The 13,748-nt window shown below is 40.5% G+C and overlaps 1 protein-coding gene across 2 annotated transcripts in view; it reads left to right on the top strand.

Annotated features, from left to right (window-relative positions):
* Nucleotides 1–13,748, top strand: part of FUNDC2 (FUN14 domain containing 2) — a 44,484-nt gene that overhangs the window by 10,582 nt on the left and 20,154 nt on the right. For both annotated transcript variants that reach the window (XM_049872420.1, XM_049872421.1), the window contains one exon: nucleotides 12,099–12,174. In XM_049872420.1, the coding sequence (XP_049728377.1) occupies nucleotides 12,099–12,174 (76 nt within the window). The remainder of the gene's footprint in view (nucleotides 1–12,098; nucleotides 12,175–13,748) is intronic.

Here is a 13,748-nt window from a genome sequence, read left to right as displayed (position 1 = left end):
CCATATCATTTTCTATAGTGATTGTACCATTTTACCTTCCCACCAGCAGTGCATAAAAGTTCCAATGTCCCTGCAACCTCTCCAACATTTGCTATTTTCTGTTTTTTTTTTTATTAGTGCTAGTAATGTTCGAGCAAGATGGTACCTCATTGTAGTTCTGTTTTTTTTTTTTTTTTTAATGGCTAACGATCGAAAGCATTTCCTATGTCTGTCAGCCACCTGAATGTCTTCTTTGGTGAAGTGTTTGATCATATCCTTTGCCCATTTTTTAATTGGATTATTTGTCTTTTTGTTGTTGAGGTGTTGAAGTTTTTTATAGATTTTAGAGATTAAACCCTTGTCGGATATGTCATAGCCAAAATGTTTTTCCCGGTCTGTAGGTTCTCTTTTTACTCTTTTGGTGAAGTCTTTTGATGAGTGTTTAATTTTTAGAAGATCCCAGTTATCTAGCTTATCTTGTGGTGTTTGTATATTGTTAGCTATGATTTGTATCCTATTGATGCTGTGTATTAGGGCCCTTGCCATTGACCCTATTTTTTCTTCTATGAGCTTTATCGTTTTAGGATTTATATTTAGGTCTTGATCCATTTTTTTTTTAATTTTTATTGTGGTTTAAGTGAAAGTTTACAAACCAAGTCAGTCTCTCATACAAACACTTATGTACACCTTGCTGTATACTCCTAGTTGCTCTCCATCTAATGAGACACCACACTTCTCTCCACTCTCTATTTTCGTGTCCATTCAGCCAGCTTCTGACCCCCTCTACCCTCTCATCTCTTCTCCAGACAGGAGCTGCCCACATAGTCTCATGTGTCTACTTGATCCAAGAAGCTCACTCTTCACCAGTATCATTTTCTATCCCATAGTCCAGTCCAATCCCTGTCTGAAGAGTTGGCTTTGGGAATGGTTCCTGTCTTGGGCTAACAGAAAGTCTTGGGACCATGACAACCGGGGTCCTTCTAGTCTCAGTCAGACCATTCAGTCTGGTCTTTTTATGAGAATTTGGGGTCTGCATCCCACTGATCTCCTGCTCCCTCAGGGGTTCTCTGTTGTGCTCCCTGTCAGGGCAGTCATCGGTTGTGGCCGGGCACCATCTAGCTCTTCTGGTGTCAGGATGATGTAAGTCTCTGGTTCATGTGGCCCTTTCTGTCTCTTGGGCTCATAGTTATCGTGTGACCTTGGTGTTCTTCATTCTCCTTTGATCCAGGTGGGTTGAGAGCAATCGATGCATCTTAGATGGCTGCTTGTTAGCATTTAAGACCCCAGATGCCACATTTCAAAGTGGGATGCAGACTGTTTTCATAATAAAATTATTTTGCCAATTGACTTAGAAGTCCCCTTAAACCATGGTCCCCGAACCCTCGCCCTTGCTCCGCTGACCTTTGAAGCATTCATTTTATCCCTTCTTTGCTTTTGGTCCAGTCCAGTTGAGCTGACCTTCCATGTATTGAGTATTGTCCTTCCCTTCACCTAAAGCAGATCTTATCTACTAAGTAATCAGTAAAGAAACCCTCTCACACCCTCCCTTCCTCCCCTCCTCGTAACCACAAAAGTATGTGTTGTTCTCAGTTTATACTATTTCTCAAGATCTTATAGTAGTAGTCTTATACACTATTTATCCTTTTGCATCTGACTAATTCCACTCAGCATAATGCCTTCCAGGTTCCTCCATGTTATGAGATGTTTCACAGATTCCTCACTGTTCTTTATTTTTTTTAATAATTTTTATTGTACTTTAAGTGAAAGTTTACAAATCAAGTCAGTCTTGCACACAAAAACCCATATACACCTTGCTACACACTCCCAATTACTCTCCCCCTAATGAGACAGCCCCGCTCTCTCCCTCCACTCTCTCTTTCCGTGTCCATTTCGCCAGCTTCTAACCCCCTCCACGCTCTCATCTCCCCTCCAGGCAGGAGATGCCAACATAGTCTCAAGTGTCCACCTGATCCAAGAAGCTCACTCTTCACCAGCATCCCTCTCCAACACATTGTCCAGTCCAATGCATGTCTGAAGAGTTGGCTTCGGGAATGGTTCCTGTCCTGGGCCAACAGAAGTTCTGGGGCCATGACCACCAGGGTCCTTCTAGTCTCAGTCAGACCATTAAGTCTGGTGTTTTATGAGAATTTGGGGTCTGCATCCCACTGATCTCCTGCTCCCTCAGGGGTTCTCTGTTGTGCTCCCTGTCAGGGCAGTCATCGGTTGTAGCCGGGCACCATCTAGCTCTTCTGGTCTCAGGCTGATGTAGTCTCTGATTTATGTGGCCTTTTCTGTCTCTTGCACTTACACTTACCTTGTGTCTTTGGTGTTCTTCATCCTCCTTTGCTCCAAGTGGGTGGCCTTGATCCATTTTGAGTAGACTGTTAAATTTTTTCATGTTATGTAGTGGTATCTCACTTTGGTTTTCATTTATGTTTCCCAGGTGAAATACTGGTGAAATAGAGCAACTTTTATATGTTTGTTGACCATTTGGATCTCTTCTTTGATGAAGTCCCACTCAGATCGTTGGCCAGTTTTTATTAAGTCATCAGTCTTTTTCTTACTGAGCTGTGAGAGTTTATATTCTGGATATGAGTCTTTTGTTGGTGTATGTGTTGCAAATATTTTCACTCGGTCTGCATTCTGCACTTGTTTTTTTCATTTGCTTTTTGGTATCTTTTAATGAATTAAAGATCTTATCTTTAATATAGTCAATTTTCTCAATATTTACCTTAATAGTTATTTTTTTGTCCTATTTAATCTTTGTCTACCCCATTTTCTAAAACTTACATTGTTTTACCTTTCACATTTACACTCATAATCTACCTGCTGTTGTTTTTGTGTCTTAGTGTGCATTAGATGTCCTATTTCATTTTTTTCTGCTAACTGAAAGGTTGGTGGTTTGAACCCACCCAGTGGCTCTGCAGGAGAAAGACCCGACAATCTGCTTCTATAAAGATTACAGCCTTGAAAACCCTGTGGGGAAATCAGAATCAACTCCATGGAACACACCAAAACAACAACGGCTAATGATGTTGAGTGTCTTTTAGCTGGCTTTTTTTTTTTTTTGGCCATCTTTATATCTTTGGTAATACATCTGTTCACATCTTTTCCCCATATTTTAATTGAGCTATTTGTTTTATCGTTATTGAGTCATGAGACTTTTGTATGTTTTGTGGATATAAGTCTTAGGTATGTGAGTGACAAATACAGTATTCTATCAAAAAAAAATTTTTTTATCATCCTATAGCTCTTCAATATATTGTCTTTGAAGACAAAATTTTATTATTTTTGAAGTGCAGTTATCAAATCTTTTTTTCTTTTTTTTTAAATAGTTTGAGCTTTTGGTGTCATGTCTAAGAAATATTTGCCTAACCCAGGGTCACCAAGATTTTCTCTTGTGTTTTCTTCTAGATATTATATATAACCCAGTGCCATTGAGTCGATTCCGACTCATAGCGACCCTATAGGACAGGTTTGAACTGCCCCATAGAGTTTCCAAGGAACGCCTGGTGGATTTGAACTGCCGACCCTTTGGTTAGCAGCCGTAGCACTTAACCACTGTGCCACCAGGATTTCCGGATATATATATAGGTGTAGATTTTACATTTAGGCCCATGATCCATCTTGTATGTGGTTCAAAGTAAGAATCCAAGTTCATTTTATTTTGCCTATGGATGTCCAATTATGCCCACACGATTTTTTTTAACACTTCATTGTGGTTTAGGTGAAAGTTTACAGAGTAGTTTCCCATTCAACCATTTATACACATCTTGTTTCAAGATATTAGTTACAATCCCCTAAATGTGACAGCACTCTACCTGCTTCTTCCCTAGGTTCTCCGTTTCCATTTACCCATCTTTCCTTTCCCTCCTTGCCTTCTAAACTTTGTTTTTAGGCAGATGATTCCCTTTTGGTCTTGTATGGTTGATTTTATGAGGAGCACGTTCCATACAGCTGTTATTGTTCACTTTATAGGACTATATATTGTTTGGCGCCCACATGCCTGTCAGTTTGTTATACTACTGGGGCGTGCGTGTTGCTCTGATGCCGAAAGCTATGCCACTGGTTTTCAAATACCAGCAGGGTCACCCATGGCAGACAAGATTCATCAGAGCTCCCAGACTAAAACAGACTAGGAAGAAGGACCCCACAGTCTACTTCCGAAAAGAATTAACCAGTGAAAACCTAATGAATAGCAGCAGAACATTGCCTGATACAGTGCCGGAAGATGAGCCCCTCAGGTTGGAAGGCATTCGGAAGACGATTGGGAAGAGCTGCCTCCTCAAAACAGAGTCCACCTTAATAATGTGGATTGAGTCAAGCTTTCAGGACCTTCATTTGCTGATGTGGCATGACTCAAAATGAGAAGAAACAGCTGCAGCCGTCCGTTAATAATTGGTATGTGGAATGTATGAAATATGAATCTAGGAAAATTAGAAATCATCAAAAATGAAATGGAAGGCACAGACATTGATTTCTTAGGCATTAGTGAGCTGAAATGGACTGGTATTGGCCATTTTGAATCCGTCAGCCATATGGTCTAGTATGCCGGGAATGAGAAATTGGAGAGGAATGATGTTGTATTCATGGTCAAAACAAACATCTCAAGATCTGTCCTGAAGCACAGCTCCGTCAGTGATAGGATAATATCTATACAGCTACAAGGAAGACCAGGTAATGCGACTGTTACTCAAATTTACCCACCAACCACTACGACCAGAGATGAAGAAATTGAAGATTTTTACCAACTTCTGTAGTCTGAAATTGATCGAATGTACAATCAGGATACATTGATAATTACTGGTGATTGGAATGCGAAAGTTGGTAACAGAAGAAGGTTTGGTAGCTGGGAAATAGGACCTTGGTGATAGAAACGATGCCAGAGATTGCATGGTAGAATTTTGCAAGACCAATGACTTCATTGCAAATACATATTTCAACAACATAAACGGCAGCTATACACGTGGACCTCACCAGATGGAATACACAGGAAATCGACTACATCTGTGGAAAGAGACGTTAGAAAAGCTCAATATCATTGGTCGGAACAAGGCCAGGGGCTAACTGTGGAATAGACCATCAATTGCTCATACACAAGTTGAAGTTGAAACTGAAGAAAATTAGAACAGGTCCACGAGAGCCAAAGTATAACCTTGAGTATATCCCATCTGAATTTGGAGACCATCTCAAGAAGAGATTTGACACATTGAACACTGATGACTGAAACCAAACGAGTTGTGGAATAACATCAAGGACATACACATGAAGAAAGCAAAGGGTCATTAAAAAGACAGGAACAAAAGAAAAGACCAAAATGAATGTCAGAAGAGACTCTGAAACTTACTCTTGAATGTTGAGCAGCTAAAGCAAAAGGAAGAAATGATGAAGTAAAATAAGTGAACAGAAGATTTCAAAGGGCGGCCTGAGGAGACAAAGTATTATAATTACATGTGCAGAGAGCTGGGGATAGAAAACCAAAAGCGAAAAACGCTCTTGGCATTTCTCAAGCTGAAAGAACTGAAGAAAAAATTCAGCCCTCGAGTTGCAATAGTGAAGGATTCTATGGGGGAAATGTTAAATGATCCAGGAAGCATCAATAGAGGATGGGAGAAATACACAAGAGTCATTATACTATAAAGAATTAGTCAACGTTCAACCATTTCAAGAGGTAGCATATGATCAGGAACTGATGGTACTGAAGGAAGAAGCCCAAGCTGCTTTGAAGGCATTGGTGAAAAACAAGCCTCCAGGAACCGATGGAGTATGTATTGAGATGTTTTCAACAAATGGATGCAGCACTGAAAGTGTTCACTTGTCTATGCCAAGAGATATGGATGACACCTTCCTGGCCAACCAACTGGAAGCATACCATTTTTATGCCTATTTCCAAGAAAGGCGATTCAACTGAATGTGGAAATTATCGACCAATATCATTAACATCACGTGCAAACAAAATCTTGCTGAAGATCATTCAAAAGTGGCTGCAGCAGTATATCGAGAGAGAACTGCCATAAATTCAAGCCGGATTCAGAAGAAGATATGGAACCGGGGATATCATTGCTGATGTCAGATGGATACCGGCTGAAAGCAGAGAATACCAGAGGATGTTTACCTGTGTTTTATTGACTATGCAAAAAGGCATTCGACTGTGTGGATCAGAACAAATTATGGATAACATTGCAAAGAATGGGAATTCCAGAACACTTAATTGTGCTCATGAGGAACCTATGCGTAGACCAAGAGGCAGTCTTTCTAACAGAAGAAGGGGATACTGCATGGTTTAAAGTCAGGAGAGGTGGGCATCAGGGTTGTATCCTTTCACCATATCTATTCAATCTGTATGCCGAGCAAATAATCTGAGGAGCGGAACTATATGAAGAAGAACGGGGCATCAGAATTGGAGGAAGACTCATTAACAACCAGTATTACGCAATGACACAACCTTGCTTCCTGAAAGTGAAGAGGACTTGAAGCACTTACTAATGAAGATCAAAGGCCACAGCCTTCAGTATGGATTGCACCTCAACATAAAGAAAGCAGAAATCCTCACAACTGGACCAATGAGCAACATCATGATAAACGGAGAAAAGATTGAAGTTGTGAAGGATTTCATGTTACTTGGATCCACAATCAACAGCCATGGAAGCAGCAGTCAAGAAATCAAAAGACGCGTTGCATTGGGTAATCTGCTGCAAAGGACCTCTTTAAAGTGTTGAAAAGCAAAGGTGTCACCTTTGAGGACTAAGGTACACCTGACTCAATCCATGGCATTTTCAATACCATGGACTGCCAAAAGAATGAACATACCTGTCTTGGAAGAAGTACAGCAGAATGCTTCTTAGAAGCAAAGATGGCGAGACTGTATCTTACATACTTTGGACATGTTATCAGGAGGGATGAGTCCCTGGAGAAGGACATCATGTGTGGTAAAGTACCGGAAATAAAAAACAAACCAACCCACTGCCGTTGATTCCAACTCATAGCGATCCTATATAGGACAGAGTAGAACTGCCCCATAGAGTTTCCAAGGAGCGCCTGGTGGATTTGAACTGCTGACCTCTTGGTTAGCAGCCGTAGCAATTAACCACTACGCCACCAGGGTCAGTGGAAAAGAGGAAGACCCCCAAGGAGATGGGTTGACACAGTGGCCCCAACAATGGGCTGAAGCATAACAAGGATTGTAAGGATGGCGTAGGATGATGCAGTGTTTTGTTCTGTGGTGCACAGGGTCACTGTGAGTCAGAACCGACTGTATGGCACCTGACAACAACAACAATACATTTTCAGTGTAATTATTGTTAGGTATGAATTTACTGCTGGCATTTTGTTTTGCCTTTTTTCGTGGCGGTGATGATTTCTTCTGTATACTTTTCTGTGTGGCTTTGTTTTTGTTTATGGATTTTCTTTTCATTTTCTTCTTTGCTGTTGATTTTGTGTTTACTGAGTCTTTATGATTTTCTTCTTTTTTATTTTGGTGAGAAGGCTTATTAGTTTTCTTTGTGGTTACCCTAAAATTTACTTTTATTTTCCTAAGTTTAAAGTAGTCAATTATGTCTTGATATCGCCTTGACTTCTCCATATGGAAATTCTGTAACTACACCACTTATTCCCCTTTATTTTGCAGTTGTTGTCATTTATAGATGGATGTCTTTGGTTTCGTATATTTAGTCTTTTAGTCTTTTTTTTTTTTGAAAATTCTTTATCTAGGTTGGTATCTGGATGATGTCATGTGCCTTAATCTCAGGTTGTTCTCTGACATTGTTGGTTCTTTGTCCAATGGACTGCCTTTAGTATTTCTTGTAAGGTTGGTATAGTGCTTTCCACTTGTCTTTGGGTGAATGAGGCAGCACCTGGTAGTGTGAGTGTGGGTCTCTGTTCATTGGTTGTGCTGGAAAGCTGTGGGTGGTCATGGTGAGTGTAGGTTGCTGTCTGTCGTCTGTCCAGTGGCAGGGGAGGGGGCTGTTGCACTCATCGAGTGGGTAGGGCTATAGGTGTGATGAGTGTGGCGAGTGAGCAGGGACATAGTTGCTATTTATCACCGGGTGGAGGGGGAGAGTAGAGGGCGAGGGGGTTGGGTGATAGGTGGGTGAGTGTGTGGGAACATGGTTGCTACCATTCACTGGGTGGAGGGGGGGATGGGTGACAGGCAGGCACGTGGTTGCTGCCACTTGCCAAGTGGGGGTGTGGGTAACAGGCGTGCAGGCGTGCCATTGCCATCACTTGGCTGATTGGGAGTGGCCAACGCCACACCAGAGTTGGCAGGTAGGAGGGGTGGGGTGAGCAGCTGGCACCATGTTGAAATGACCTTCCGCTGCTCAGCGAGGTGGATGGGCAGGAGGGATGGGGCATGTGGCTGGTGCCATGCCAGAGCGGCATACCCATTGCTGGGTGGGATCAGAGGATGGGAGGGAGGGCAGGTGGAGTGGCCTGTAACCACTTAGTGGGATTGGCATGTGCCTACAGGATTTGTTGAAAAGACTGTCCTGTCTGCACGAAATTGCTTGTGCGCCTAAGTCGAAAATCAGTAGATTGTATGTCTGTTTCTGAACTCTGTTCTGTTATATTGATCTATTTGTTTATCTTTGTGCCAGTATCACATAATTTTGATTACTGTAACTCTAACTTTATAATACTTCATGAAATCAGGCATACGTGTCTTACAACATTTATCTTTTCCAAAGTTGTTTTGCCTATTCTAGGTGCTTTGCATTTTCCATTTCTACAAAACAGCCTGATGAGATTTGACTGGGATTGGGTTTAATGAATGAACATTGTAGCAAGATAAGTATCTTCTGATCCATAAATAGTTGTTACTTTCTATTTGTTTAGGTTCTCTTTAATTTCACTGAGCAATGCTTTGTAGGTCTTGCACATCTCATATCAGATTTATCCCTAAATATTTTATATTTTTGATGCTATTGTAAATGCTGTGGAAACCCTGGTGGTATAGTGGTTAAGAGCTATGGCTGCTAACCAAAAGGTCGGCAGTTTGAATCCACCAGGTGCTCCTTGGAAACCCTATGGGGCACTTCTCCTCTGTCCTGAAAGGTTGCTATGAGTTGGAATCGGCTCAATGGCAGCGGGTTTGGTTTGGTTTTGATTTGTAGATGCTGTTGCTTTTTAGGTGTCAGTTTCTCATTGTTCATTGCTTGTATATAGAAATACAATTGATTTTTGTACATTGATCTTATATACTGCTACTCTGCCAAAATCAATTAGCTCCAGTAGCTTTTTTATATATTCCGTAGGTTTTTCTACAGACAATCGTGTTGTCTGCAGATGAAGACAATTTTTACTTCCTCCCTTTCTTTTTTAATGCCTTTTGTTTTGTTTTTGTTGCCTTCTTGCACCTGTTAGCACCTCCTGTACAGTGTTGAATAGAAATGATGAGACACCCTTGAATTGTTCCTGATCTGTCGTAGGCAGAGTTCTAAATCAACTGACTTTAAGGTAGGTTACCCATGTGGGCCTAATCTAACCATACAAGCCCTTTAAAAGCAGAGAGCTTTCTCCAGCTGATGGCAGAAGGGGACATTTAGAAGAAAAAAGAAAAAAAACCACTGCCATCTAGTCAATTCTGACTCTTAGCAGCCCTATAGGACAGTGTAGAAATGACCCACAAGGTTTCTGAGGAGTGGCTAGTGGATTTGAACTGCCAACCTCTTGGTTAGCAGCCATGCTCTTAACCCCTGCACCAGCAGGGCTCTGAAAGGGGACATTAGAGAGGTTCAAAGCACAAAAAAGATTCAGTGTTTCGTTTCTGGCTTTAGATTATGGACGGAGCCACTTGCAAGGACTGGCGAGCAGTTGCAAGAAGCTGAGAGCAACAGGCAGCAGGCAGCCAGTAAGGAAATGAAGCCTCAGTCCTATAACTTGGACCAAATTTTTTAATAATACCATCTATGCCTTTTGTTGGCTTACTAGCTGTACTCTTTGTTGTGTAATTTTAGCAGTTGCTTTAAGGTTTAGAGTATACATCTTTTACTTATCACAGTCTACGTTCAAGTGGTGTGGTATCACTTCACAGATAATATAAGACTTTTAACAACAGTATGCTTCCATTTCTCCCCTCTTGTCCTTTATTTTGGTTGTCATACATTTTACTTTTACATGTGCTATAAATTCATTATACACTCTTACTATTTTTGCATTAAACATTGAATTAACTTGTAATTTTTAATAATACAAAAGAAGCCTTTGCTCTTCATTCCTTTGTGTAGATTCATATTTCCATCTGGTATTGTTTTCCTGCACCTGAAGGACTTCCTTGAACATTTCTTGTGCTACTGATGAATTCTTTCAGTTTCTGTATGTCTGAGAAAGTCTTTATTTCATCTTTGTTTTTGAAAGATTTTTTTCCCTGGATACAGAATTCTAGGTTGACAGTGTTTTTTACCCCTCCCCAGCACTTTAAGATGTTATTCCATTCTTTTAGCTTCCATTTGCTAAGAGAAATATGCCATCTCTTTATCTTTATACCCCCCCCCTTTTTTTTTTTTACCTAATGTCCTGTTTTCCCCTTCCGGCAACTTCTAACATTTTTTCTTTACCATCTGTTTTAAGCCGTTTGATTATCTTGTACCTTGTTACAGTTTTCTTCATGTTGCTTGAAGTTCAGTGAGTTTTTTGGGTGTGTAGATTTGTACTTTCGATCAACTTTGGAATATTTTTGCCATTATTTATTCGAATACTTTTTCTGTCCTCTTGTCTCCTTTTGTTCAAACACTGCAATTACAGATACATTAAAAAAAAAAAAGGCCAAACCTGTTGCCGTTTAGTCCATTCCAGCTAATAGTGACCCTATAGGTCAGAGTAGAACTTCCCCATAGGGTTTCCAAGGAGCAGCTGGTGGATTCAAACTGCCAGCCTTTTAGTTAGCAGCCATAGCTCTTAACCACGGTGCCACCAGGGCTCTATACATAGGTGGCTTGAAATTTTCCCACAGTTTACTGATGCTTTGTTTATTTTTTTTTAACTTTTTATTTTGGTATAATTCACATGCAGTTACTATATTAATCCAGTTCCCTTCAATGGCAACATCGTTTGTAACCATAGTACAAAGTTGCGGCCGTTCTTCTTTTTTTTTCCAGTCTTTTTCCTCTGTTTCATTTTTTATTACAGTGTGCTATGACATGATGTTCACTAATATTTTCTTCTACAGTGTCTGAACTGTTGCTAATTCTATCCTGTGTATTTTCCATCCCAGATGTTAATAATTTTTGCCTCTGGAAGTTTGATTTGCATTTTTAAAAAATTTTTCTTGTCTCTACTTATATTCAGTCTTTTCACTAGCTTCTAGTATATAGGAAATGCAGTTGTAATAAATGTTTTAATGTTCTTGTCTACTCAGTGTGACATTGCTAGATTGGTTTTAATTGGTTTGTATTTTCTTGCATTGCATTCTTGGTAGTTTTTGATTGGGTGCCAAATATTGTGAATTTTACGCTACTGGGTGCTGGATATCTTTTATTCCTATAAATATGCTTTATTTTCGTTTTGTATGAAATTAAGTTGCTTAGGTTTTATCTTTTTGGATCTTGCTTTTAAGCTTTTGTTAAGAGAGAGGGAAAGAGGGAGCACGCGTGGGTGTGTATGTGCACAGGCGTTTAAAAAACAGACCAAGAAACCCAGGTGTTCAAGAACAATGAAACAAGTTTTGTAATTACAAAAATCTGTAATCACTCTAAGTATCTGTCCGTAGATCTTATTAACTATATATTTTTAGTAAGCCTGAACAATGGAATACTCTTGAGCTATAAAAATGATTTGAGATTTCCATGGACTGATGCAAAATGATCTTGAATATATGTTATTAAATGAAAACAAGTTACAGCTCCCATTTCAAGCCATGAGAGTCATCTTTGAACAACACAACCTTAAGTGACTTGTTCAAGACCACAAAGTAAGTGGTGGAGCCAAGGTTCAAATCAGGGTATTTCTGAGCTCAGAGCCTCTCTTTCCTTACGCTATGCTTCTTCTGGGGGCTGGCTTCATGTAGCGCATAGGAAGGAGATGGCTCATTCCAAGGTAAGCAGGATCTGAACATTGTCAGAAATGCAAATTTGTGTATACCTGACAGCCCATCAACTTGTCTAATATTGGTTTGATTTTTGTAGGTGCACAGGTTTCATATTCCAGAAGGTTGGGAAGTTGGCGGCAACAGCTGTGGGAGGTGGATTTTTTCTCCTTCAGGTCTGTATGTGAAATCTTCTTAAGTGTTTGGAAATTCTGCTTGCCCATTAAGGAATGTGGTGTGGGGAGTTGAACTGCTAGCATAATCCATGTGGGTCAAACTTCACTTAGTAGTCACATTTTATTTTCCCATTTATAAAATGGGGACAGAAGTACACATTCCTTGTCATAGCTCTCTTACAGGGTTTTTAAGACCAATTGAAATATTAAGCAAATGTGACTGCAAAAATGGAAAATGTGATGCAAGTGCCCTTTGAGATGATTTATTCTCATATGCTAAAATATACATCTTTTACACCTGTGGAACATTGATCCCGGAACTGCTGATGAGACATGCAGGCTGATAGTACAGTTAGTTGCACTGTCTTAGCTCTGTGGCCCAGAGTTTATTTCAGAACCGGTGGTTACTGAATCTCTGAGGCTGCTCTAGGAGAGACTAGCAACTGAGACTTGAAAAAGAAAAAAGGAATGCCTTCTCCAAAAATAAAAGAAAACTAACATTTAATCGTATCCAGCATGGCGTTAACTCTAATATTGGTTTTCAGACTTGTCTCTACATTGGAGTCACATGGAAGTTTTAAAAAATACTGATGCTTGGTCCCACCCCAGAGATTCTGACTTAATATCAGAATGGGCAGAGTGAAAATTAAATACATGGAGGAAGGAGCCTAGTGACTGGCTGGAGCTGGGTTGTCATCTGGAAAATGGGCTGGGATCTAGCAGGGCAGGACAAGATGGTAAAGGTATAGTATTGCTGTGTGAGCAGTCCCTGAGTGTCACTGATGGTTAAGTGCTTGACTGTGAGCCAAAAGATTAGCAGTTTGGACCCACCCAGAGACGCGTCTGAGCACAGGCCTGGTAATCTGCTTCCAAAAGGTCACAGCTTTGAAAACTCTATGAAGTAGTTCTACTCTGCACACATGGGGTTTCTGTGAGTAGGAATCGACTCAATACCAGCTAACAACAACAACATCACTGTTAGATGCTGTTGAGTTGGTTCTGACTCAGAGCGACCCCATGTACAACAGAACGAAACACTGCCCAGTCCTGCGCCATCCTCACAATCGTTGTTATGCTTGAGGCTGTTGTGGCAGCCACTGTATTCTTCCGTCTCCTTGAGGGTCTTCCTGTTTTTCACGGACACTCTACCAAGCATGATATCCTTCTCTGGGGTCTGGTCTCTCCTGATAACATGTCCAGTGTATATGGGATGAAGTCTCCCTATCATCCCCTCTAAGGAGCATTCTGGCTGTACTTCTTCCAAAACAGATTTGTTCGTTCTTTTGGCAGTCCATGGTATATTCAATATTCTTTGCCGACACCTTAATTCAAAGGCATCAGTTCTTCTTTTGTCTTCCTTGTGATTCATTGTCCAGCTTTCGCATGTATATGAGGCAATTGAAAATACCGTGGCTTGGGTCAGGCATACCTTAGTCCTCAAAGTGGCACCTTTGATTTTTAACAGTTGAAAGAGGTCTTTTGCAGCAGATTTGCCCAGTGTAATACGTTGTTTGAAATCTTGACTGCTGCTTCCATGGCTGTTGATTGTGGATCGAACTAAAATGAAGTCCTTG

The sequence above is a fragment of the Elephas maximus genome, chromosome X, assembly GCF_024166365.1.
Source record: "Elephas maximus indicus isolate mEleMax1 chromosome X, mEleMax1 primary haplotype, whole genome shotgun sequence".
Classification (NCBI taxonomy): Eukaryota; Metazoa; Chordata; class Mammalia; order Proboscidea; family Elephantidae; genus Elephas; species Elephas maximus.
The sequence above is the reverse complement of the archived record's forward strand: the minus strand, read 5'-3'. Positions and strand labels throughout refer to the sequence as shown.